This window comes from Belonocnema kinseyi, chromosome 10 (assembly GCF_010883055.1).
Source record: "Belonocnema kinseyi isolate 2016_QV_RU_SX_M_011 chromosome 10, B_treatae_v1, whole genome shotgun sequence".
In the NCBI taxonomy this organism is placed as follows: domain Eukaryota; kingdom Metazoa; phylum Arthropoda; class Insecta; order Hymenoptera; family Cynipidae; genus Belonocnema; species Belonocnema kinseyi.
The window spans coordinates 65,687,793-65,714,354 of NC_046666.1; the positions used below are offsets into that span (position 1 = coordinate 65,687,793).

At 30.9% G+C, this 26,562-nt stretch overlaps 2 protein-coding genes across 6 annotated transcripts in view; one reads left to right on the forward strand and one right to left on the reverse strand.

Annotated features, from left to right (window-relative positions):
• Positions 1 to 26,562, reverse strand: part of LOC117182272 (receptor-interacting serine/threonine-protein kinase 4-like) — an 87,346-nt gene that overhangs the window by 57,321 nt on the left and 3,463 nt on the right. The gene's annotated exons all lie outside the window — the stretch shown is intronic.
• LOC117182271 (PRKCA-binding protein) lies at positions 8,548 to 23,472 on the forward strand. Of its 5 annotated transcripts, XM_033375388.1 has the most exons (7): positions 8,554 to 8,656; positions 8,882 to 8,966; positions 11,947 to 12,231; positions 12,344 to 12,409; positions 16,340 to 16,658; positions 18,563 to 18,758; positions 22,511 to 23,472. In XM_033375388.1, exons 3-7 carry the CDS (start codon positions 12,170 to 12,172, stop codon positions 23,200 to 23,202), a joined length of 1,335 nt encoding a protein of 444 aa, XP_033231279.1. In that variant the 5' UTR covers positions 8,554 to 8,656; positions 8,882 to 8,966; positions 11,947 to 12,169; the 3' UTR covers positions 23,203 to 23,472. The 5 variants fall into 5 exon arrangements, with proteins under 5 accessions (XP_033231281.1, XP_033231279.1, XP_033231277.1 ...); XM_033375386.1 differs by lacking the exon at positions 8,882 to 8,966; XM_033375390.1 differs by lacking the exons at positions 8,882 to 8,966; positions 12,344 to 12,409 and having other exon boundaries at positions 8,548 to 8,656; positions 11,947 to 12,015.

Genomic DNA, 26,562 nt, shown 5'->3' on the forward strand with positions numbered 1-26,562 from the left:
GAAAGGAGTGAAATAATGGAAAGTTTGCAGGGTAGGTTCGCCTAAATATCAATGGGGCTAGACAGTACAACGCCGGGCTACATCTGGAGAACAGAATCGAGAAGACGGAGTATAGAAATTGAGACTAGGACAAAAGCGAGCATGTACCTAATAAGAATATGTGGGTTAAAGGATGAAAGATGCCCGAAAATTTTCCTGAGAGAGTAAATAAGAGAATTAATAAATGGAAATCCTTCGAGGTGGGGGAAACATTCGAGAAAGCATGTAAAGAGGTATAGGAGACGGAGAAATGATAAAATGGCTTGGGAAGGGGGAAGAGAAGAACAGATCTTGGAAAAACTTATAGAGGGAATAGAAACAAGAATTTCTCAGGAATTGCAGAGCGATTGGTCTAGTAAAGATAATTCATCCTACTGTATGGGATATAAGAAATGGAAAAAATCGTCAAGAGAGAGGAATATTGGGAGGACGCAAAAACGAGTGACGAAAATAAAGTACAGTGGGAGAGGCTAAGATGCGGAAATGTGGGGAAAGTAGGAAAAAAAGGATATAAAGATGTTTTGTGCAGGTGGTGTGGGGGGGAAGTAGAGAGTCTCCAATATACTCTTAGATGGGAGGTGGCGTGGGAAAAGCTGAATGTCAAGTGGACAGAAGGGGCTAGAAATTGGTTGGAAAATAAAAATTAGAATGAGCTGGAGGTCAATCTATTCTGGCACCTGTCGGTCCTATGAAAACCAGAACAGAACTCGCAGTTCAGGCGTAAAGCCCTGCTTTGATCTGATGCATATCGGATTCTCTGGCAATAAAAATACCTTTTTGGGTGGAGGATTACAGGAGTTAAATTGAAATTATAATTGGCGGTCATGACCCTATTGCAAATACCTATATAGGTCACTAAGAGGATTCTATATAAGGATCCTATAAGTGACCTATATAGGATCCTATATAGGGTCACCTATATAGGTCAGTATAGGAGCGCCCTATAGGAAATGAAACAGCTTCCTGCATAGGATACTATATAGAATCCTATTAGTGACCTATATAGGACAGATGATGAACCGGAAGTGTTACGCAGTAGTTTCCTATAGCAGATTCAGCTGCGCAGTACTTATTTTTGACTATACTATTGCCTAGCAGTAGGAATCTGTATAGGTTCTTATATGGATTCTAACGTAGGAAGAAGGAACCCATACACTTACCATAGAATAATTTAAGATTCTATCAAGGGTCCTGTGCAGGAAGCTGTTTCATTTCCTATAGGTGGCACATATACTATCCTATATAGGTCCTATATATATCCTATACATACATATATATATATATATCCTATATACGATCCTATATACGATCCTATATAGTTCACTTATAGGATCCTTATATAGAATTCTATTAGTGACCTTTACAGGCACCTATATAGGTATTTGCAGTAGAAGAGGACGCGGTAAACACGAGAGGGATAGAAAGAGGAAAACATGAATCAGTCTCAGAGACTCATTCGCCACGTGGCGATTTTTCGCCCGTAGAACATCATTTCAAGAACATCTATGAACTTTGACGAAGTGATTGACTTTCTTAAGCCGAGTCTCATGGTCTTGTCAGCGTGATTGCAACGATTTAAGGGAGCGAATGTGAAAAAAATGACTATAGGTTTTTTTGGCAGACGAAAAACATTTCTATCGCGGACTTGCAGATGGTAAAACAAAACTCAACATTATTGTGAACCACCTAGGGCCGAGGAAAATGGTCAGATATTGATTGAATATCTGGGGTACTTTTAGGTCAATTCAACTGGACACGACGTGGGTCTGTCTAGAAAAGGACAAAGTTGCATGTTTGCCTGGGATGAATAGTCTATCCATCTCAACTGGTAAGTGCCGGGTGCGGGTGCGGGTGCGGTGTACAGCTTGTGATACATATATCTGGAGGTTTTGCTCCCCGCCCTTGCTGGGGCTCTTCAAAACATCTTTGAGAACCAAGATCACTTTTCCTTTTTTATTACGGAGGGCGTAGCGTATATGATACCCAAAAAGGTAGGTGATAGTAGTTCTGGTTATTACCAACCAATTACCTGACTCTCGAACCTCTATAAGTGTTCCACGGTTATAATTTCTGACTTCGTCTATAAACTTTGTGAGGAAAACAACGTCCACTGCGAAGAACAAAAAGGTTACTGTCGAGGCACTTTGCACATGGCGCGCGTCATCTATTTTCTGTATCACACTATGCACTCGAGGTGGACAATGATTAAATGTTTTAGTCGTGGGATGAAGAGGAATACCCGGTCCTTGCCCATTAAACGAGGAATCTTTCAAGGTAATTCAATTAGCACACTATGGTTTTGTTTGGCATTGAACCCACTAAGTTGGACACACAACAATACATACTATGATAGAGGCGATGACTGATAAAGAATCGTACAGGTACCTTGGCATATAGCAGGCGAGAGGTCCGCTCCACTCTGCAATTAAAAGGCACTTGAAATTGCTTTTTCGCTTCGCCTTAGTCTGATTCTGGCATCTGGCCTCAATGGGAAAAACATCACAAAGGCAATTAACACCTACGCTATTCATCTCCTAACATATTCCTTTAGTTTCGTCAACTGGTCCATGACTGACCTCGAGAGGTTTAAGAGAAGCATCCGCGTAAAAATGTCTGACCACTGATTGCACCGTTAAAGGACAGGTGTAGAGAGAATAGTTCTGCCATGCAAGCTTGGAAGCAGAGGGATCTAGGATATTCGTCGATTTTGTGACTTTCCGGTCATGCATGTACGCAAGTATCTCTAAAACATCTCACTCTACGACTCATATTTATAGAGTTGACCCGTGTACCCCCTTAAGACTGGCAGCTGTTGATTTGCAGTACATCGGATACAAGCAACAGCCCCAAACTCTAGATCCTTTTGGCGTGGATAGTAATGCTTCAAACCGAAGGTCAAGGCGGAGAGAACTCTTTCCGGAGACGGAAGGATTTGTCATCGCCATGCAAGACAGGGTACTCAAGATGAGGAATTACCAAAAACAAATTCTCAGTATGGTGGCAGTTATTGACAGATGTCGTCTTTGTGCAGATCCCAATGAAAACATCGAGCACACATTTAATGGAATACCCGCGCAGATATTATGATGTGGCTAGGATCATTCACCTACAAATTGCCCTGAACACAGGCTTGCTAGAGAGATTTGAACAATGTACTGACACATTGCGTTGCAAGTTTCTCTCAAGCTTGTCTCGCAAGCTTCCCTCAAACTTATGATGCAATTTTCCCTCAATTTTGCCATATAAAGCGGACGACATTGTCTTACTTTCGGAAAACTTCCCTGCACCTTTCGGTGTCAACTTCCGAACTTTGCACCGCAAACTTCAGGTAAGTTTGCTGCAAATTATTGTGCTATCTGGAATTCCATTTTTGCTATACAGTATTTTTTGGTTTATTTTAACAGTCTTTTATTGAAAATTAAAATATATTTGGTCTAAAAATCAACTTGCTGATTCTTATTAATTATTTTGATTTAAAATAATTTTTTGTTCGAAATTGATCTTCTTGAGTCGAAAATTCGACTATTTGCTTGAAAATTCCTGTATTTTATGTATTTCTTATGTAACTTGTAGATGGTCTCATATAAAATTATGTATTACTTTTGTCACTCAAACTGTTTAAAATATACTTAGAAACAAACATTTTATTTGCATTAATATTATTGATTTCCTACACGAAAAGGAATTTCAAGAGATTAATTCATGGAACTGCTCTTTGATTTTATTCACGCTATGACACAAGAACTAAAATCTCGGAACTCATGCTTTTGAAGCAACTGCCGTTGATCTAAAAGCAAGGGTTCCGAGATCTCAGTTCTTACGCGAAAGTGTGAATAAAATGAAGGAGCAGTTCCGTTAATTATTATCTTGATATTTCTCTCCGTGTAGGTGTAAGATTATTTTTATATGGCAAAGAAATTTTAGAACAGTCAGGAAAAAGTCAGGGTATTTTGAAATTCTGATTTTGTAGCAACCCTGACATTGCAAATTTGATTACTCGATACAGCAAGATTTGTATTTCGAAATATTTTATTAATTTCATTTTCTTACCAAAAAATGATATTAGCCGTAAACTTACTGATTAAATGGTAAATAAATTATTGAAAATTTTCAGCATTTTTAAGCTTCGAAAATGTCAAAATTAACGGGCGATTTCGAATTTTAGGTTTTGTTAAGTAACTCACCTTACACAACTTATTAAATGAACAATTTAACCAGTTGGTTTGAAATTAATCAAAATTTTGTAAAGGAAATTAAGTTAACAAAGTACAGTGAAACCGCAGACCCCGCGCAGCTCCTGTTGCACCATCCTTCGGCGCGGAGTCAATTCTCCGAAGGGCCATAGAAGGGAGGGCTATTAAAGGATTTCACTGTATTTCAAATGTTTAAGCGCTTATGCATAAAGAACACCAACTTCAACTTAGTCGTAACGAAACGCCGAACCTGCAAACCGTGATATTTGAACAATTTGTATCTCTAAAAGATATATCAATCTCTAAAGATATGGAAAACATCTAAAGTGTCGATTTTACAGTGAAAGTCATATCACAGGATTAAGAAATAAAAAAGGAGATCCAATTCAGGATCTAAGAAGCAAAAATTAACCTTAAAGAGGTAAGTTTTGGTTTTCAAAAATAATTCAATTTAAATAATGGAATGAAATGACTTAAAATGGTCATTTTTCGCCTGTTAAAAAAATATAAATACAACTTTTTATTCTGCTGAATATGTCTGGGGCTTTGATTAAACATTAAAATTTTATATTAATAAATCTTACATTTTTGTCAGTTTTTTATGCACGTAAATGGCACGTTCTTTTTCATTGCATTTATTTTTTAGAGAGGGACCATCCATATACCACGTGGACACTTTAGGGGGGAGGGGGTATGGCAAAATTCCACGCTTGTCCACGAGGGGGGCCGCTCACGTTCCTAAGCTAATTCGAATTTTTTCAACCATTTCATCGCTACTTTTGGACTTCTTATAGTCTGGGAGCTCGCGACAATTCTATGGACGTCATTTTAGTACTCACTAAAATTTCAGATTCTTTTGATTTCATAGTCAACAGTTCGAAATTCATTGACTGACTAACAGCTGTTGGTGTATTTTGCAACAATTTATCGTTAAACCCACTTCTCCAAACCCACGGGGAATGATTGTTTAGATGCTAAAAACTAACAATAAGTTTGACTGGCAGCTCCTGAGTGGTGCTAAAGTTAACTGGGAAACTGTCAAACATGTCAAAAATTCGAGTGAAAAAACGTCATTTTAGTACTTTTCAATCCCATTGAGGATGATTGTTTTGGTACAAACAACTAACAAAGAATTTGACTGACAGCTCCTGAGTGGTGCCAAATTTAAATGGCAACCTGTCAAACATGCAAAAAATTCAAGTAAAAAAACGTCATTTTAGTACTCTTCAAACCCATTGAGGATGATTGTTTTGGTGCAAACAATTAACAAAGAATTTGACTGCCGACAGCACCTGAGTGGTGCTAAAGTTAACTGGGAAACTGTCAAACATGTCAAAAATTCGAGTGAAAAAACGTCATTTTAGTACTCTTCAAACCCATTGAGGATGATTGTTTTTGTGCAAACAAATAACAAAGAATTTGACTGGCAGTTCCTGAGTAGTGCCAAAGTTGACTGGCATTTTAATCAGCAACCGGATGAAAGTTTTGTCCTTTTCATTAACTAAAATTTTCATCTATAGGATACTTGAATTTTTTGCATGTTTGACAGCCTGCCAGTCAACTTTGGCACCACTCAGGAGCTGCCAGTCAAACTTCTTGGTAGTTGTTTGCACCTAAAAAATCATCCCCAATGGGTTTAAAGAGTACTAAAACTACGTTTTTTAACTCAAATTTTTGATATGTTTCACAGTCTGTTAGTTAACTTTGGCACCACTAAGGAGCTGCCAGTCAAACTTATTGTTAGTTTTTAGCATCCAAACAATCATTCCCCGCGGGTTTGAAGAGTACTAAAATTACGTTTTTTCATTCGAATTTCCGACCAGTTTAACGATAAATTGTTGCAAAATGCACCAACAGCTCCTAGCCAGTCAACGAGTTTCGAACTGTTGAATATGAAAACAAAAGAATCTGAAATTTTAGTGAGTACTCAAATGACGTCCATGGAATTGTCGCGACTTCCCCTGACATTTTGAAGACTAATAATATCCATATTTTCATAAAATACGTCCACGTGGACAAAGTACAGGGGGGAGGGGTATTTGTCCAAATTACACGGCTGTCCACGAGGGGGGTGGGGGGGGGGTCAAAAAGTGGTGAAAAATTGTCCACGTGGTATATGGATGGCCCCAGACGGATTTCAAAGACTTTAAGGGATTTTAGGGTATTTGAAAAAATGTCTAGAGTTTCAAGGTGTGAATGGAATGGGGCGAAATTTTAAGAAACTTCTAAGAACTTCCACGGATTTTATGGAGGAGGGGGTAAGAGGATTTCAACGGTTTACATAATTTAAAAAAATGTAAGATTGTATTAAAATATTCAAGCTATTGTACGGGATTTCACAAGATTTAAAGAATTCTAATCATTTCAAATGATTTAAAAAATTTTGAAAGATCTTACAGAATATCAATGAATTTTGTAGAATTACGAAGGCGACCGCTGGATCTTAAAATTAAAGTCTATTTATTTTTTGAACTAGGTTTTGTAAACATTAAAATTCCAGAAATTTCATATCAAATGATGAAATGCAATTTAAAACAAAACTTAACTTTTTTTCAATGCTTTAAGTTTAGTTATTAACCTTTTTTATTATGAAATCATTCAGTTTACAATTCATAATTCTAAACTATTTTGCGTTACAAATTTTCCATTTTAGTTCAGAATTTTATTCTTACATTTTTAATGCAAATAATGTTCAAATGAATTTTTGAAGTTAATTAAGTATAAAAATAAATTGAGTCGTGATTTCTTAAAGTGAACTATACTGCAAGTACTAAAATGAAGCAATTTACAGATTTTACCGTTGAAAATTGAAATATTTCAATTCGAAAGCCAAAGTAGGTAATTAAATGCAAATCTCTGATTGATATTTTATAAATAAAATTAAAATGTTAAGTATGAGCAATTTAAAAATCAAGTATTAAAAACTAAACAATTTGAAACAGAATTGTTTGAAATAGAAAGTCTTGAATCTTTAAAATTTCAGAGTTCTAAATTTAAACTTTGTACGTTACAATTTTAATTGATGTAATTTGAATATTTTGATTTTGTTAGTAAAAGTGCTGAATATTGATGTACAAATAATAATTGGACAATTATAAATTGGAAACGACTTTAAATAAAAATAATTTAACTTTTAGAGCAAGAAAAAATGATAGCGTGGATTTATATTTTTCACCAAGAAATCTTCAAACTGTTAAGTTTATAAAAATTTAGAATTTAAAATTATTCAGTTTAACGGCGTTTAATTTAAACAGTTCAATTGGAAAGTATTAAAAGCTTCCATATAATACGTGTAAATTATTTAGCATTTGAGTAAAAAATTTCTGAATTAAAAATGTTTTTAAAACTTCAAATTAAAAAATTTTTTACTCAAAAGAGTTCAACTTGACTAGTTTAATTCTCAGTTTAGTTTCAATTGCTTTAAACAACAAAAATTTTAACTAGTTTGAATTTTTCAAGTTTAATGATGGTGAAAAATTTGAGCGACCCGAGAAATGCCAAGGAATTTTGTCCTCGACTAAAACGTCAACATTGATCTAAAAACACTTTAAGAGATTACAAAATTGCTAAGAAATTTCAAATCATTAAAATGGTTTTTCAGAAAAGTTTATAGGATGGAAAAAGATTGACGGGTTTTCCGGAAATGTTGAGAGAATCTCAGCAACAGATTTGAAGTTTTTCTGAACGAATTTCAAAAGCTTTTAGGGTATATCTCAAACGATTAGAAAGGATTTCACGATATTTTATGGGAGATGTACATTGTATATCGGATAACAAAAGTATTTAAGTCCTTAATTTAATATTTAAAAAATTGGGCAAAATTATTTATTATAATCAATTCTAATTCTTCAAAATCTTGTAATCTTAAAAAATTATTTGAAATCTGTGAAACTTCTTGTACTCCTTTTAAAATCTCATGAAATCCATAAAAAGCTTTAGAAATTTCTTTAAATTCTGTAAAAATTTTGTAATTAAACAAGATTTTTATAGCGCTTTGCAAAACCTTAAAATCCCATAAAAACTGTTTAAATCTTTTAAAATCACTGTAATTTTTTTAATATTTTGAAATTCCTCAAAATCTCGTTTACAATGGAAATAATTGATACATCGCTGACATATTGAGTATAGTATATAAAATCTTATGTAAGAAGGGTGAGTCAGAAAATTCTACGAATTCTTATAATAGGGTGGAAGGGGGGCTAAAATTAAAAACAAACATCCTGAAATATAATTAATGGACGTGCTCTTACAATTTTGAATTGCGCGGCAGTGTGCTGACCGTGCTGAGGTAAGCGCAAAGGCAATGACAACATAACCTAGTTTGTCTGTCAAAATGTGAAATGTCAAATGCCAACTTTGTGTAGTAAATAAATAGTGAAGTGTGCTTTCTAAATTATACACAAGATTTTTTTAAACAAAAGAAGGTAATTAATTAAATGATCCATTTATTGCTCTGCAAGATACTTTTCGTTAAACTCTTATTTTTACGAAATTTTACTACATGTTGACATGTTAGTGACTTTCGTTTTAAATTACTATATTTTGTTACTTTTAAGCGATAAATCTTTACATTAAATTAGTTTTATTACTACCAAATAAAAAATAAGGATTGTTTTTTGCAATTAATTATTTCAATTTTTGTAATATAGTGTGCAGCTTAAGAAGAGTATTTTTTATTGATTTTTCCTGGATATATAGTGGCCGGTGTATATTTATCTAACAAGTGGGGCGGGGGTATGTATAATATAATTGAATAATGATAAAAGAAAATTAATTTATTTAATGTACTAACGAGATAAGAGGTTTTTTTAAAGAAAAATATTGAATTATGGTTTTAAGAATCCCAATGTTATTAATAATAATATTGTATTTTTTAACAAATAATTACAATTATTTTTATACGTGAGTAAATAAGGAACTATATTTTTCAAGTAAATTTGCAGCATAAGAAAGTGAATTTATTTTTTGACCAGAAGTTTACAAGTCTTTACAAGAAGAATCTATCCAATTTAAAATGAGTTTGATTTCAACTTTTTTGTATCAAGTTTAATGGTTAGCATTTTGATTTATTAAGTCATTCAGTTTACAATGATTATTTTTGAAATATTTTACTTTACAAATGTTCCATTTTATAATTTCATTTTTAAGCGTACATTCTCAATGTCATGAATTTAAACATTCAGTTTAGAAAAGGTACAAGTAGATGAACAAAGTTGGGATTTTTTTTCTCTTAAATTCCCTACAGTCTATTAATTTACCAAAAACTTATTTTCTAAACTCAAATTTCAATTCATTTTTTTATTTTTAACTGTCAGATAGAGAATTTATGAGATTTATAAAAAAAAGTCTCGTATTCTTCTTGCTAAAAAATTAAAAACTAAAAGAGTTTTAACTTTTAATTTTTTGAATAAGAAAATTGCAATTTGACCATTTCTAAATATAAATTAATTAATGATTTTTATGATTGAGCTGTAGTTCGAGTATTAAAAATTAGAAAATAATTAATTTTATTTTTCAATACTGAATTGGTTTAAAATTAAACAATTTACAGATTTTTACGTTAAAAATTGACGCTTTTCAATTCGTAAGCTTTAGTAGGCAAACATGTGTAAACTTCCGATGGAAGCTTTGTATACTTTTTCCAATTTTTAAAGAAGTTCAAATTAATAGATTTATAATTAAACGCTTTTATCCAATCTCAAATTCTACTTAAATATTCTTTCAGTCTAAAACATGCCATTTTAACCCATTCTATTAAAAAAAAAAGATAAATTAAAAAAGGAAAATTTTATAATAGTTGTAAATATTTCACTGTTCATTTAAAATGAGCAATTATGAATCAAATATTAAAAACTAAAATTTGAAACTGACGTATAAGTAACAATTCAACAATTAATCATTTTAAAAGTCTTAAAATAAAAATAATTAAGCTTCTAATTTAAAAAGTGATAAATTTAAAAAAATGTTAATCGTTCAATTTTTAATGTTTTTAACCGAAAATGTCCTAAAATAATATAATTTAGGACATTTACAAATTTATTGATGCTCTCTTCAAATTAGAGCATTGAAAATGACAGTTTGTTTTTGTAATTTTTTTATCGGAAATCTTTAAACTGTTCGATTTAGAAAATTTTAAAATTTTGCAGTTTAACGGCATTTAATTAAAAATTCTACAATTAAAATAGGGTTAAAAAGTTCCATTCTCTACGTTTAAATTATTGAGCATTTGAATAAAAAAAATGTTAAAGCTTCAATTTTAAATGTTTAAAACTCAAAATAGTTCCACTTTGAGTGTTTTAATTCAACATACAGTTTTGATTACTTCAAACGAAAAAATGTTATCTATAAGAATTCAGATTTTTTTAAGTTCAATGACTGTGAAGAATTTTTGCCAACCGGGAAATAACCGGGAATTTTTTCCTAATTTAGAACGGCTACTCTGAAAAAATTCCGTATGACAAGAGAAACGTTAGATGAAAATTAACCGTACCAGCGTGGACGTATTTTTATCTGTTTCCTTTTTACGTGTTAATCGTTGACCTTGTAGATTATGCGGGCATTGTGTGTGCGATAAGCAAAGCAGTTTTAGAAATAGAGATTTAAGTTTTTTAGTTTACCCAAATTTTCAATAGGAATTATGAGTACATTTTAACGTGACTATAATATTTCTTATATTATAATATTTCTTGCCTTGATAAGGGTGCTGTATGAGTGCCGATATGTTGGTGATTATTTTTTCCAAATGTTTTTTTAAATTGTGATTTGATTATTATAAAAATAAAAAAGACGAAATAAATAAAAAAGTGAAGGAAAAGGATTTGGTTGATTGCCTTCTCATTTTTCTTTCCTCTTTTTTATTTTTTCCCAAAAAACAATTGTTGTCTTTTCTTTTTCAGGCAAATTTTTATCTTTTTCCAAATTGCAATAGGAACATTTTATGGTGGTTGTCCAGATTTGGTCGTTGGATTCTTGGTTTTATTTTCAGGAATTATTCACATTAACATGATTGTTTGCCGTTAAATAGAATTTAAAATTTGATTTTAATCTCATTTAAATTTCTTAAGTTTGAATATTATTCACGGTAATAAGTGTTGAATTCAGAAAAATTAAGAATTTGTATTCCAATGAATTCGCGATATTTCCTCCGTCTCAAAATCCTCCAACGGGTAAAGAAAAATTGCAAATCCTTTTCCTCTCAATCGACTTATTCAAATTTAACGGAAGCATTTATTTAACCTATTTTTTTATTATTATATCGGTTTATAACTTATAGATTAGGAAGACATTACATTTTATATTTATTTGTATATAAATTATTTATTTAAACGTGTTAAAAAAAGTATTAATGTATTCATGTAAAATATGTGAATTAAAATAATTTTAACTTTAGGAAGGTAGACTTGAATTGATTAGAATTAAAATTTCAAAACTTATATTCCACATGAAAGAATTAAAACAATTTTTATATATATTTTGTGAACTGATTAGAAGGAATTAAATAAACTATCGAAATAGAAATTAATACGTTTCGGAGATATCCTATTCTTATTATGATATTTTGTACAGATTGAAAAATCGCGCATTCAAAAGAATAAAATAATCTTCATTTTTACGCTGAAATCTGAAAATATTAATTTTTCTCTGTTCAACGCTTATACCGGGTTTCTTTGCTTTAAGCTATGTTGCATTAAAAAAATCTTAATTTTCTTTCCAGAAAAGAGCTGACAAACTTGTCTTTCAAGATGGACTATGAGGATGACTTCTTCTTCGAGGAGGATAAAATGTTCGTTCCCCAGGGTCATAAATAGATGTTATTTTCTTCGTTTGCTTGGTTGCAGTTTCAATGTGCTTCTTTTTTTGTGTACTGTGCATGCTACAATACCGCGGTGCATTGAACGAGCAGTGGTGGACATTCAGAGTCCCAAGTTCCGAATTCTATGACCACCGTACCTTCAGCTAGCGTCGAATTGCATCAGTTGGTCATGATGGAAGACCGCATGTATGCACTATTTTTTTCTTAATGCGATTCAAACAGGCCAAATTTCTCAAAGTCTGTTTTCTTTTGGTTTTCTGAATTATCTTTTTATTCCTCGCTGCTCTGGAATCATTAGACCAGAAATTGAACTGATCGAACTCGATCAGTTTGATAAGGCACCAATGCCGCCTCATTGTCAGATGTAAGTTTAAACTCTTGTTCTACGGTACACGAATATCTCTATAAAAATGAATCGATCTGTGTTGATATATCGCACAAAATGTGCACTGCTTTGGTAATTTGTCATTTTACTTTTAGTTGCTACCAGGCCACAGACTCACTATATACTGTTATCACTATTTAACACTTTTTTTTTGAACGACGACACTATTTTGCTGCTGGGTCCTTGCATATGATATTAGGCAAAAATTATTGCAAACACCCCTTTTTTTAACGGAAGAAGAACTTACTTTACTCGAAATATGCCCCATCGTAAGCTGAAAGTTGTGGCTTCCATTGGGGCATGCTTCGAATAAAGTGAGTTCTTATTTTGTTAAAAAAAGGGATGTCCGCATTTGTCTGCTAATGCCAATATTTTTTTACTTTTCCTTAAAAAATTATTTTGAACGATTTATACGATGGGGAGGGGGGAGTCTTACTGTTTTCTATGATTTAACATAGTAGGTGAACTTGCAACCAAATAGTTGAATTTGTAACGAACAAATATTAGTTCTCAACCAAAAATGTAATACTTGATGTTTTAATCAGGAAAATATTTTCATTTTAAACAAAAAACAGTTGAATTCCAGCAACAGAGGCGAATTTCCAAAAAAAAAAAAACAGTTTAATCCTCAACCAAAACAGATTAATTTTCAAACAAACATTTGCATTTTTAAACAAAAAGATGATTCTTTAACACAAATGATTGATTTTCTAAAAAAAAAATGAATTGTCTATAAAGTACATCAATTTGTAATCAAATAGTTCATTTTTTAACTCAGCAGGTTAATTTTCCACCACAAAAATCGAATTTTCAACAAAATACATGCATTTTGAACCAAATAGTTAAATTTTTAGAGAAAGAGATTAATTTTATACCAAAAAGACAAATTTTCAACTAAATTGGTTAAACAGTGGATTCTGATGTTAATCTAAATTTGATTTGATTAATTTGTAGTTTATATTTTTTTCGTTTCTAATTAATTGTGTTACCAGTAAGTTAAATTGTCTACCAAATTGTTGAATTTTTTAAGTCCAAATGACAAGTCTTCTACAAAACAATTAAACTTTTAACCTGAGAATATGAATTTTTAACAAAGAAAAAAAAACGAATTTTCAATTAAAAATTTAATAGTTGATATTTTAACTAAATATATTATCAATTCTTAAATCCTTAACTAAAGAAGATTAATTTTCAACCAAGCAGTTGTATTCTAAACCAAAAAAAAATTATTTTCTACCAATAATTGCGAAATTTCAACCAAAAACATCAATTTTCTACTAAATTGTTGAATTTTCGAGCCAAAAATTCGAATTTTCTCCAAAGCAGTTGCATTTAAAAAAAAAATTAGTTTTAAGCAATTTGTTTCACTTTCATCTAGTAATTTAAATTTTCGAACTAAAAACATAAGTTTCTAACTAAAAATTTATGAATATTTTAATTAAAAATTAAAAAAAAATACTTTTTCGCTCAAAAACAACTAACAAAATCGAATATTTAACAAAATAATTAAGTCCTAAACTATAACAGATTAATTTTTAACCAAACAGTTGCATTTTTAACAAAAGAAAATTGATTTTCTACCAAAAAAAGATGAATTTTCAAAAAAAAACATAAATTTGATACGAAATCATTGAATTTTCAAGTCCCAAATACGAATTTTTCATATAAACCGAAACAGATTAATTTTGAAACAGATAGTATGAATTTTTTAACCAAAAAGATAAATGTTCAACAAAATTGTTGAATTTTCAAACAAGCAAAAATTTACATAAAATTGATGGGATGCCTTTTTTATATTAGCAGAAACTTTTTAAAGTATTAGAAAACATAAAAAGGTAAAGTTTTCCCCGAAAATATTCTATTCGTGTTTCCAAACTCAGACGAAAAAAATTATTAATAAAACAGATTAATTCATCGATAAAAGAAGAATTTTTAACCAAATAGTTGAATTTTCAATACAAAAAAATGGAGTCAAAAAAGAAAAGAATGTCAATCAAATTGTTAAATTTTCAAGCCAAAAAGACGCATTTTTAACTAAATACTTTAATTTTTAACCAAGAAGTATGAATTTATAACAGAATTGTTGAATTTTCAATAAAATAATTCAATTGTGAACAATAAAGGTAAATTCTTAATAAAAAATTTAATAGTAGATTTTTCAATCAAAAAGAATGAACTTTCAACCAAAAATAGTTAGATTCTTTTATTGGGTTTGATTAATTCAGTTCGCATTTAAGTGGAAATACGTGAAAAAGATGGGAATAGGCAAACGACTGTAAAGTATGCGATAATTAAATAGGATTTTTCTAACTTTATAGACTAAGGAATAATATTTTAATAAACATTGATGTTCATTTTGAATACTTTAAAAATATTAGGTAATAAAACTCAATATTTTTCTCAAGAAATAAAGTTAATTTTCTATGGCATCCTTTATGATTTCGGACTGTTTACTTTCAAATTCAGAATACTCATAAGTTAGACAATTTTATGACATAATTTTGGCCCCATTGTTTGAAATTTATGACACTATTTACACTGATCTTGATCTCTGAAGTGAGTCCGAGGCCTGTAATATAAGAATTTATAATATGCAGAGTGGCCACTGGGCAGGAAAACCAGGTATCACAGGTATATGGTTGTTTAAATGTTCAACTTAAAATTGGACAATTCTAAACACACTAAATTTTTAAATTAGAGATTAGTTTTCAACATTTAAAAATTTCTAAATCTACAAAATAAGGCAGTATTATACTTTAAAATGCTCGAAAAAAAGCTATTTTTGTAAATAATTTCTGAGATTGTTAATAATGATATCGATGTAGGGTTTGTAAGGCTTTATAAACACGTTAAAATACATTAAGAATTTTTAAAAATTTATTTTATGCACTTTTTATACATAAAAACATCAGTCAATGTCAACTTCTCAAAAAGTAGGTAGGTCCGTGCTGTTGTAAAAATCTCAAGAATGGGGGGGGGGGGTTCGAAACAAAAAAATTAAACAGTTTTGGATTCAGTATGACTCCAGAAACAGGCTGAACTAGGATTATGAAAAAAAATACTTTGAACTATATTTTTTTTGCAAAAAAGTGTGAAAAAAACCGACTCTACGTTTTTTTTTTTTGTTTTTTCGACGCCATCTTGTTATTTTTGCATGCATATCAGAAAACATAGTTCGGCCAGTTGCTGGAGTAATACTGAATTTAAAACTGTTAAATTTTTTTATTTCGGACTGCCTATTTTTGAGATTTTTACAACAGCGCGGACCTACCTATTTTTGAGGAATTGACTTTGACTGACGGTTTTATATATAAAAAGTGCATAAAAGAAAATTTAAAAAAATTTTAATGTATTTTAAGAGTGCATTTATTAAGACTAACAAACCCTATATCAATATCATTATTAATAATTTTTGAAAATATTCGCAAAAATAGCTTTTTTTCAAGCGTTTCAAAGTAGAACACTGCCTTAAGACGATCTGGTAAACGTCCATGTATTTCATTTAGTATTTCACTGTTCTTTTGGTTGTTTTTAATATTTCATTAATTCTTGTAGTTTGCACATGCAGTGTCTTTAAATAATTGTACTAGAAAGTGTTATTTATTGTGCCTCCCACGCCTACCCTCGCAGCAATAATATATCTCGAGACATTCCAATTTATATCCCAGTTTATTTCAGGGATAAACCGTCGGGAAATCCGACAAGGCGGAAATTTGGATTTCCCCAGAATATCCGGATATGCTGGTGTTTTCCCTGGGATATCCAAATTTCCGGCTTGCATATGATATCTTGGCGGATTATCCCTAGAATAATTATGGACTTAAATAGGATTAAATGGAATATCCTATTGCTTTGAGGGTGATTACATTAACGCGAACTGAATATTTTTCAACTAAAAATTGACTATAGGGGCATGACCATCACGTCTGGAAATATCGTGATAAAAAAGGACAGCAGTAATCTGATTGGCATCAGTATTGGGGGTGGTGCTCCTCTTTGCCCTTGCCTTTACATAGTACAAATTTTTGATAACACGCCGGCTGCCGTGGATGGTACGCTCCAAGCCGGAGACGAACTTGTAGCTGTAAATGGAGCTTCCGTTCGAGGGAAAACAAAAGTGGAGGTGGCTAAAATGATACAAGCTTGCGAATCGCAAGTCAGTATTAACTACAACAAATTACACGCAGATCCGAAACAAGGACACACTCTAGATATTGCATTAAAAAAGGTAAACATAACTCACCAACGAGGGGTTGGGTACTCTTAAAATCTAGTGTAGAAGCCTTTGTGAAATCTTTGTGAAATTTTCGAAAGTTATGTGAAATAGTTTAAAATCTTTAAAATTTGTGTGAAATTTGGGTCAGTGTACGTCAGAAATATCAGGATCTGCTCCTGATCTTTCGATTCTGATAAAAGTAGTTAAATTTATAATGCTATATATAAGAAATTTCGGGCCCAAAGGATTTTTGAAATTGCGGAAGTTACGCCATGTTGAAATTCAGGGTCACTTTTTTTTTTAAATCATCAATATCGCTGGAAAATATAATTGGATTTAGATGAAAATTGGACACATTAGAGTTAGAATTATATATTTTAAGAATATAAAACAATTTAAAAGTTTTTTATTTATCCCAAAACAAAGATTGATTCCATTTTTCATGAATTTCTCCACTTTTAATTTTTCTTAAATATGGATAAAATTATTCCCTGGGAAATCACCTTTCTTTTTTAAAAAATTCATGGAGACTACTGGGTCCTAAGATATCGTCTTTCAGGGAGACCGCGCGGGTAATATTGAGACGATTGAGACTGGATAATATTGAAAACAAACGAGCTTCCGTTTCTTACATACCTCGACACTGAAAACGCAGTGGAGAGGCAACTTGCGGTCTCACCAAAATGACGATATATTGGGGCTCAATAGAGTCTCCACGATTTTTTTTTAGAAGGAAGGTGATTTCCCAAGAAATCATTTTATCCATATTTAAGAAAAATTAAAAGGGGAGAACTTTACGAAAAATGGAATCCAATTTTTTTTTACTTTTTTTGGGCAAAATTAAAAACCATTTTTTTCATCATATTATATCCTTAAAATATATCATTTCACCTCTAATGTGTCCAATTTTTATCAAAATCCAATTATCTTTTCCAGAAATATTTAAAATTTCAAAAATTCTTCAGGTCGAAAATTTCTTTCATATAGCATTATAATTTTACCAACTTTTATCCTAATTGAAAGTCCAGGGACGGCTCCTGATAATTCTGACGTATACTGATTTTTGCAAAATTTGAAATATTTGTCAAATTTTTCAAAATATTTAAAATCTTTTGAATCATTTGTAAAATCTGTTGAAATGTTTCAAATATTTTGAAACCTTTGTGAAATCGTTGAAATTTTTTTGAAATCTTTCAAAAGTGTTGCAATGTTTGTAAAATTTTAATGTTAATGTGAAATTTTTTGTTATCTTTGGAATCTTCGCGAAATCATTGAAATGTTTGGCATGTTTCGTAATCTGTGCGAATTTTTTGAAGGTTTTGTGAAATATTTAAACAAAGTTTTAATCTTTCTTAAATTATTGAAAATTGTACAATTTTTGAAATCTTTTAAAACCTTTGTGAAGTCATTGAAATTTTGTGAAATCTTTGAAATTTTTGTGAAATCTGTCAAATCTTTATGAAACCTTCTGAATCTTCTAAGACTTTAAAATATTTCTGAAGACTTTGAAATCTTTACAGATTTTTGTAGAATCTGTTGAAACTTTTGTGAACGACTGAAATTTATGAAGAATCTTAGAAATATTTGGTCTTTGTTCAACTTTTTTAAACCCTTTTGAAATATTTTGGAACCTTTGTGAAATTATTGAAATTTTTGTAAAATTGTTTGAAATGTTTTGAAATATTTGTATAATCTTTCAAGTCTTCTAAATCTTAAAAATCTTTCGAAGTCTTTATGAAACCTTTTTAGATATCTTAAATCTTCTAATCTGGTATACGCCTAAAAGTCAAGTGATCAACCCGTCGCTCATCAACGTTTTTAAATATTTAAATATATAAATGTTGATTGCGTCATACTTTTAAAAATTCTTCTGAATAAGGAACTATTTAAGGAAATATGTAATAAATGTGTTGTAGGTTAAGCATAGATTAGTGGAAGGCATGGGAAGCGCTACTGCTGACGCTTTAGGTTTGTCTCGAGCAATCCTTTGCAACGATGCACTGGTCCAAAGGCTAATGGCTTTACAAAGAACGGAAAATTTATATCGAGGTCTACTTTCCCATGCAAAGTCGACATTGCATGCCTTTTTCGATCTCACGCAAATATATAAAGGTAAGATTATTTTGAATTATAATCTCATGTAGATAAATAAAATGTACTAGGAGCCATTCAACAACTACGTAACGCTATTTTGAAAACTTTTGCAACCCCTCACCTTCTTCGTCACAGATAATCACACAAAGTTTGAATCCCCCAGGGTGACGTCATAACTACAAACCCCCAACTCGCCTTTAAGTCAATTTTTTCTTCTTCAATTTCAGTTGGTAATTTCCTAAAATAAAACTGAAAATATACAAACATCATATTTTAACAGACTACTTCAAAACACAAAGTGCTCTCAAAACAGGGTATTATGGCGATTCTCAACGAAAATATGGGAATAACTTCTTTTGAATAAAATTAATGTGTAGGTACCATATTGAATTTAATATGAAACACGTAAGATATCAAGACGAAATATATTCCATTGTAAACAAAATAGTTTAATTTCCATCCAAGTCAAAATACATTTTTTACCAAACGAGGTGAATTTTCAATAAAGCAGTTGAATTCTCGAAGAAAAAAGATGAAGTTTAATCAAACTGTTGAGTTTTCAACATACAAAGATGATATTTCTATTCAAATAGTCGTTTTTTCAACAAAAAAGATTAAGCTTCAAGCAACAACGGTTGCATTTTTAACTAAATAGTTGAATTTTCAAGCCAAAAGATGAATATCTGAATTTTTAACTAAAATAATGAATCTTAAGCAAACAAATTTATTTCGAATAAAGAAGATGAAATTTCTACCAAGTAGTTTAATTTTCAAATCAATTTTCATCATAAGAGTCAAAATTTCAATCAGAAAAGATTTATCTGTTAAGAAAGAAAGAAAATTTCCACAAAAATAATCCGAAAATGTGAATCTTCCACCAGAAAAGTACGTTTCTACCAAAAAATTAATTTTCAACCTAATAGTTGATTTTTACGAAAATAATAGTATAATAAGGCTTAAAAGACAAATTGGAGACCAAACAGTAGAATTTTTAAGTCAGAAACACATATTTTCTAACAAAAACATAGGATTTCCGTCAATAAAGTTAATTTCTAAAAAGATATTTAAATTCTAAACTAAAAACGATCAATTTTCAACAAAAAAAAAACAATGAATTTTCAAAAATATAGTTGAACTTTTCTAACAATAAATTCGAAATATTTATGAAATTTTTGTGAAATCTTTTTAAATCCTTGAGATATTTTTGGAATGTTTTTACACCTTTGTAAAAGGTTCATCAACCAAAAAAGATGAATTCTCGATAAAAAATGTAATAGTTGAATCTTCAACTAATAACGATCAAATTTCAACAGAAAAAAAAAAGAATTTTCAACAAAATAGCTCCATATTCAACCAGTTATTAGAGGGCTTAACCAAAATAGGTGAATTCTGAATAGAAAATATAATACTAGACTTTTCAGTTTTCGGCTTATTTTGAACCGCACATCCCCCTACGTGAATAACTTTGAACAGAAAAAATCTAACCGCCAAGCGGGCACGTTATGATCGCGCGCTGCTCGCAACTTTGAGCTCTCCCATGGCGCGCGTCTGTTTAATATCGCACTTCGCGCTTGATAATGTATGTACTACGCGCTCGGTCTTTGTATTTCCCCCACATTTGTGCACAGAATTAAAAATATTAAAGGTCAAAGCATGGTGAACTGTAATTTGGTGACTGTGAATTCTCTTTTGTTAAAGCTCCTTCGGCTTTAAAGAACACATTCTCATCACGTATCTCGTGTTTCGCACTAGATTTTGTCCCAAATGTGAACTTTTCTACATTGTGTCCAACACTATTATGTTAAATGTATATTATATTTATTGCTGTACTTCGGTCTGGTAATGCTTATTCCGATATTGCAAAATAATGGATACATTTTATTTTTTATGATTACTTTAATATTTGTTCCTTATTTAGCAGTAAATTCTATTCTCAGCTACAATGAAAAATGTACCATTTCAATAAATTTAAATTATTACAATTCATAATATGTATCGAAACATACGTATTTTAATTATCTTGTTTTTATAATTAGGAAAAAAGCGCATCCTATAAAGAAAAATGTTTGCTATTAAATATTTTATTGCACTTTGTGTCGTTTTTCCAAAAACTTAATTTTTTTATTTTCAAGTACCAACATTTTTCACTAAATTTTAGAATTTTTAAGACGAAAAGATCAATTTCTACAAAGCGGTAGAATTCTTAACATAAAAAATTATTTAAATCGATTTTGCACCAAAAAAATATGAATTCTGAACGAAGCTATAGCAGTTGATATTTTAAGTAAGCAATTGCATTCTTTACCAAAAAAGATCGATTTTCAACCAAGAATACTACATTTCGATCAAGAAAGACAACATTTTCAACAAAATACATGATTTTTTAAATAAAAAGTTTGAACTTTTAACTAAAAAAGATCAACTTTTGACCAAGTAGTTAACTTTGTTACTGAAAAAGATGGACTTTGAACTAAAAATAGAACAGTTTAATTGGCAGTTAACATAATTCATTTTTAAGTAAACTTAAAAAAATTAAATTAAATATAATACAAAATAATATAATAAATAAATCTAAATAAAACGAAACAAAAATAGTTACATTTTCAGCCAAATAGATGAACCTTCAACTAACAAAATTATTTTTGCAGAAAGTAATTGAATTTGTGATAAAAAGATGACTTTTTAATAATATATTTTTAATTTTCCGTGAAATAATAAAATTTTTAACCGTCGAAGATGAATTCAGAACCCAAAATACACGGTGACCCATTTTAATGTATAATCCCAAATATCTTCTAAAATACTTTATCTACGAAGAAATGGTTTGGGCACAGGTTGACCAGAACCGAGGAGGACATTTGACTGTACCATCAATTTTGACTTTGAGGTCAATTCTCAAGATCAAATGGAGGTAAGAACCTTTTCTTAAATGAGAAACCCTATTTTTGATTGCGAATTTGAAAAGAGCGGGAAATTTTACGTCAAAAATGACCTGTAGAAAAATGGTTTTTGTAGCCTTGGAAAGGTAAAAAAATAAGGGCAAATGTCTGAGAAACGACCAGATACCCTTTTTCTGAATTATCTTGGCTTTTTGGGGTAAACAAACGTTCAATATGCTTCACAAAAGTCGATGAAATGTTAAGGTGTACATCACCTTGACCGTCATGACCTTCAGGTCAATTTTCAAGGTCACTTTAAGGTCCAGACGATTTTTCTTAGATTAAACTATGTGCCCGGATGATTTTTTTTGTAGACTTCAGGCTGTGGATTGTTCTCACAACAACCCCCCAAACACACCCAGACGGTAACAATCATTTTGGATTAGATGTGAAGACTGTGACTATGTAATTACAAAAGTGACAATCTTGACAATGCCACTTCTCTGTGATTGGTTACAAAAAAAAAAGACACTTTGTCCTTACTTTTAGCGTTACCCAGAAACAACTTCGTTGTCCTAGTAAGTTCTGTTACCTTTGGGGTGCTTTCTTGTCGTGAGTTCTTGTCATGAGTTGATGGTATAGTCAAATGTCCCTCTCGGTCCTGGTCAACCTTTGTCCAAACCATTTCTGCGTAGATAAAGTATTTTAGAAGATATTTGGGATTATAGATTAAAATGGGTCACCGTGTATAATCGCAGCCTTTTCAATAAAAAAAGGTGACTTTTTAATAAAAAATATAGTTGGATTTTCTTATTAGATTAAAGTTCTACTCCATTGCTCCTTGGAGCCCATGGGAATAAAGGTTAATTCTAAAATCGTTGACACTTGCAGTGTTTGGCGACGCTTTCGCATCGATCGGAGTTCGAGAGCCTCAACCACGAGCCAGTGAAGCATTCAGACAATTTGGTGATCAACACAGACAGATGGAAAAATATGGAGTGGCTATGTTGAAAGCTTTGAAGCCAATTCTTAGTGACTTGGGGACATATCTTCACAAGGCGATTCCAGATACTCGTTTAACAATCAGTAAATATGCGGATGCAAAATTCGAATATCTTTCCTATTGCCTTAAAGTCAAAGAACTCGATGATGAGGAGCAAAGCTACGCTGCACTTCAGGAACCTTTTTATCGTGTAGAAACGGGTAATTACGAATACCGTTTGATACTTCGATGTCGACAAGAGGCTAGATCGAAATTCGCAAAGCTCAGATCGGATGTCCTTGTGAAACTAGAACTCTTGGACAACAAGCATGTTCAAGACGTTGTTTGGCAATTACAGAAATTTGCTTCGGGCTTGGCAGAATATTACGCCAATACCAAAGATTTACTCTCATCCGATACACTGTTTCCTGTGGAGGTGGATTTGTCGCAATCGGCATTTCAGTATAAATCCTTTGGATCACAAATTTCAGTGGAGGAGGACGACTGCGATTATGAGGCTGAAGAGAAAAATAGTAATAATGAACAGATACTTTTATTGGATACACATGATACACCGTTAATATATCCGGATCTTAACTGACTTTATATTTATTTATAAGGTGCAAAGTCATCTAAAATAAATTGTGCAATTGAACTACCAAAGAAAAGTTATTAATTATAGTTCTAATTAAACTTGATTATTTCATTTTAGCACTGCTTGTAATGTGTACGTATTTTAAAATGTTTATTATGTTAATTAGCATCAAGAGAACATTTATTCCATGTTGTATAGAATATGTTGTATTTTTATCGTGGTTTAATCATATCTATGAAATTATATATGTTTCTGAAAAATAAAAGTTGATTTGTGCCAAAAGCAAAATAATTTTAAACATGCGAAAAACAAAATTTTTTAAATTATACTTTATAAAAATTAGTCAAAGACGTCTATTAAGTCTTCATTAAGACGTTTAAAACTTCACCTCCTAAACTTTCCCTCCCCTACTCCCCCTACAATTCCTCCCCGTGCTTTACCCTTCGCCGCGTTACTACTCCACCTCTCCTCACTGCCCCCTGAAAACATTCCCCTTTTCCTACTTCCCTCTCCTGTTCATCCACATTTCTAGTCATTTCACCTACTTTCAATCACTTCCACACACTTAGACATACCTCCCTACAAGTTTTAAATTAATTACGTCAGATCCACTTTTTCCCAAGTGCAGTATTTTTATTCATATCAAATAAAATAATTTTAATGATAAGAATTACAATAATATTACAAATACTACTTGATTATACTTTTGTTTATATTAAATTAACATGTTACAATCTTTTTCAATTTTTTGTGTTTCATAAACCCGGATAGAAAACCTTATAGTTTCGGTCAGAATTCTGTCCGTGTTACTTTTTTTTAAGGAGGTAAAATGAGGGGAAGGGAATGATGTGAATTATTAAAAATGAGGGTTAGGGAAGTCCGGAAAATTAGGGGATAAAAAGGGTGAGAAGTGTTTGAGAGGGGAAATATGGGCAAGCAAGTTGAGGGGAAGTAGGGGAAATATATCAGGCGAATGGAATTCGGTGAAGTAGCAGAGGGGAAGTGAGGGCTGGGAAAGGGAAGTAGGGGAGAGGATTTTTAGTTAGGGAAACGTGGCGAGGGGCAAGTAGATGTGGAGGAAGTTTCTGGAAGGGGTGAATATGAAATATTAAATTTAATATTCATTTACTTCTTATTGCAATATATTATTTAAACCCACTGATAACAATTGTAATAATTGCATCTAAAGAATATTTTTAATATGTATAATTCAAAATGATTTTATTTTGAATATTTTTTCTTGGTGATTTTGAAGCTCAAAAATCAAGAGTTATCAATTACAAATTTTTCAAATTGAAGAAATTTCAAAAATAAATCATCGTAATTTAAATTATAGACTTTTTCATTGTTAAACCTAAAACTTGAACAATTTTTAATTAACATGACTTATAACCGCGGTGGTATTGACTTATCGAATTTATCTTACTTAGGCATAATTGTTATTTTTAATTATTATGTTTCTGTGTACAAATTTGAAATCTCTTACAGTAGAAAATTCTTGAATTTTGAAGGTATAGAATTGCAATATATTCAATTTTGAAGATTTATATTTAAAAGTTTTGTAATTTTTAACTTTTTTGGAATAGTTTAATTTTGAAGATTTTCAATGAAAAATTTGTTTTTTAAAGGATTTGCACTTTTAAATTATCCAACTTTTTAAGTCATTCAATTAAAGACACATTACTTTGTAATGTTAACAGTTTAAAATAGTTTTCAATTATATTTTTTAATGTTGTTTCTAAAATTAAAGTTAACAGAAAATGATGCAATTTCGAATGTTTTCTTTAACATTTCATATTTTCTGATTTAAAATTGATATCTATTTAATTTTGTAGATACGAAATCAAAAAATTTTCATATGTTTACATGCATATGTAATATATGTTTCCGTGTATAAAATAAGGAACGTTCCAGGAACTACAAGTTACTTCTAGAAATGTAACAAGTTACTATTTTTGCGAAGTAACTTTAAACGATTCTAAAGTCTGATAAAAATTATTTTTATGGCGATTGTGAATTTTCTTCAAAGGAATATTTCTGAAAGGGGCGTGTGTGTGCGTGGGGGGTCCACCAATTATTTAAACGACTTTTCAAATTGAATATCAGAAGGCGATAAATTCCATTTTATTTATATTTTTCAATTATAGTGTTCATATTCATAAGAAACCTAAAAGCTCATGCAAATTTGGGGCCGTGTATAAATTAGGTCAAGTGGGTGGGGAGATGATATTATTTTTCTATTCTGTCCGACATGGGGAACATTTTTTGTTAAAAATACAACTTCTTGGTTAAAAGTGCAACTACTTCATTACAAATTAATTTATTTTTGTTCGAGTATTCATACATTTTAATTGGAAATTCAACGTTATCTTAAAGATTAATTTTGTTTTGTTTGAAAATTATTATTTTTGGGTTGAAAATTCATATTTTCGGGAAGGGAATTCAACTTTTTTATGGGTAATTCGTCCTTTTACAAATTTATCTATTTAGTAGACAATTTCATTTTTTTTTTGTAAAAATTCATATTTTCAAGTTTAAAGTCAGCTGGAACTGTTTTGTGAGAAATTCGTCCTTTTGGCCTCAATATTCAACAAGAAGGTCAAAACTTCAATTATCCTATAGTTGAAAGCAGGTCGCAGCTTCCCATAGAGTCAACTAACCCTTTTCTATGTTGCTTTACAATGTTGCTATTGTTCGAACTAAACTAAGAATATCTATCCGATGACTTTTTTCTATGTTGCTTTGCAAATTCACAAGAACTATTAATTATTTAAACAATTTTAGTTAAAAAATTAAGAGTTTGCCCTTTTCTCCACGAGTCAATTTGTTTACGGAGTCAACTAAGAAAGTCTATCCAGTGACTGTTGTATGTTGTTTTGCAAATTTACAAGAACTATTAATTATTTAAACAATATTAATTAAAAAATTAAGAGTTTGCCCTTTTCTCCACGAGTCAATTTGTTTACAGAGTCAACTAAGAAAGTCTATTCGGTGACTTTTTCTAGGTTGCTTTGTAAATTTACAAGAACTATTAATTATTTAAACAATTTTGATCAAAAAAATAAAAGTGACTTTTTTCTACGAGTTCTGCAAGTAAATTTGTTTACGAAGTCAACTAAGAATGTCTATCCGATGACTTTCTTCTATATTGCTTTGCAAATTTACAAGAACTTTTAATTACTTAAAAAATTTTACTTAAAACATTTAAAGTTTGGCCTTTATCCCACAAATCATTTTTTTTTAACTAAACTAAGAATATCTATCCGATGACTTTTTTCTATGTTGCTTTGTAAATTCACAAGAACTATTAATTATTTAAACAATTTTAATTAAAAAATTAAGAGTTTGCCCTTTTCTCCACGAGTC

Excerpts from the sequence above, each read along its gene's own strand:
- LOC117182271 (XM_033375388.1), top strand. The coding sequence starts at position 12,170 with ATGACCACCGTACCTTCAGCTAGCGTCGAATTGCATCAGTTGGTCATG. Across the intron at positions 12,410-16,339 it reads ATGCCGCCTCATTGTCAGAT|GGGCATGACCATCACGTCTG; the intron begins GTAAGTTTAAAC and ends AATTGACTATAG. Across the intron at positions 18,759-22,510 it reads TCTCACGCAAATATATAAAG|TGTTTGGCGACGCTTTCGCA; the intron begins GTAAGATTATTT and ends TGACACTTGCAG.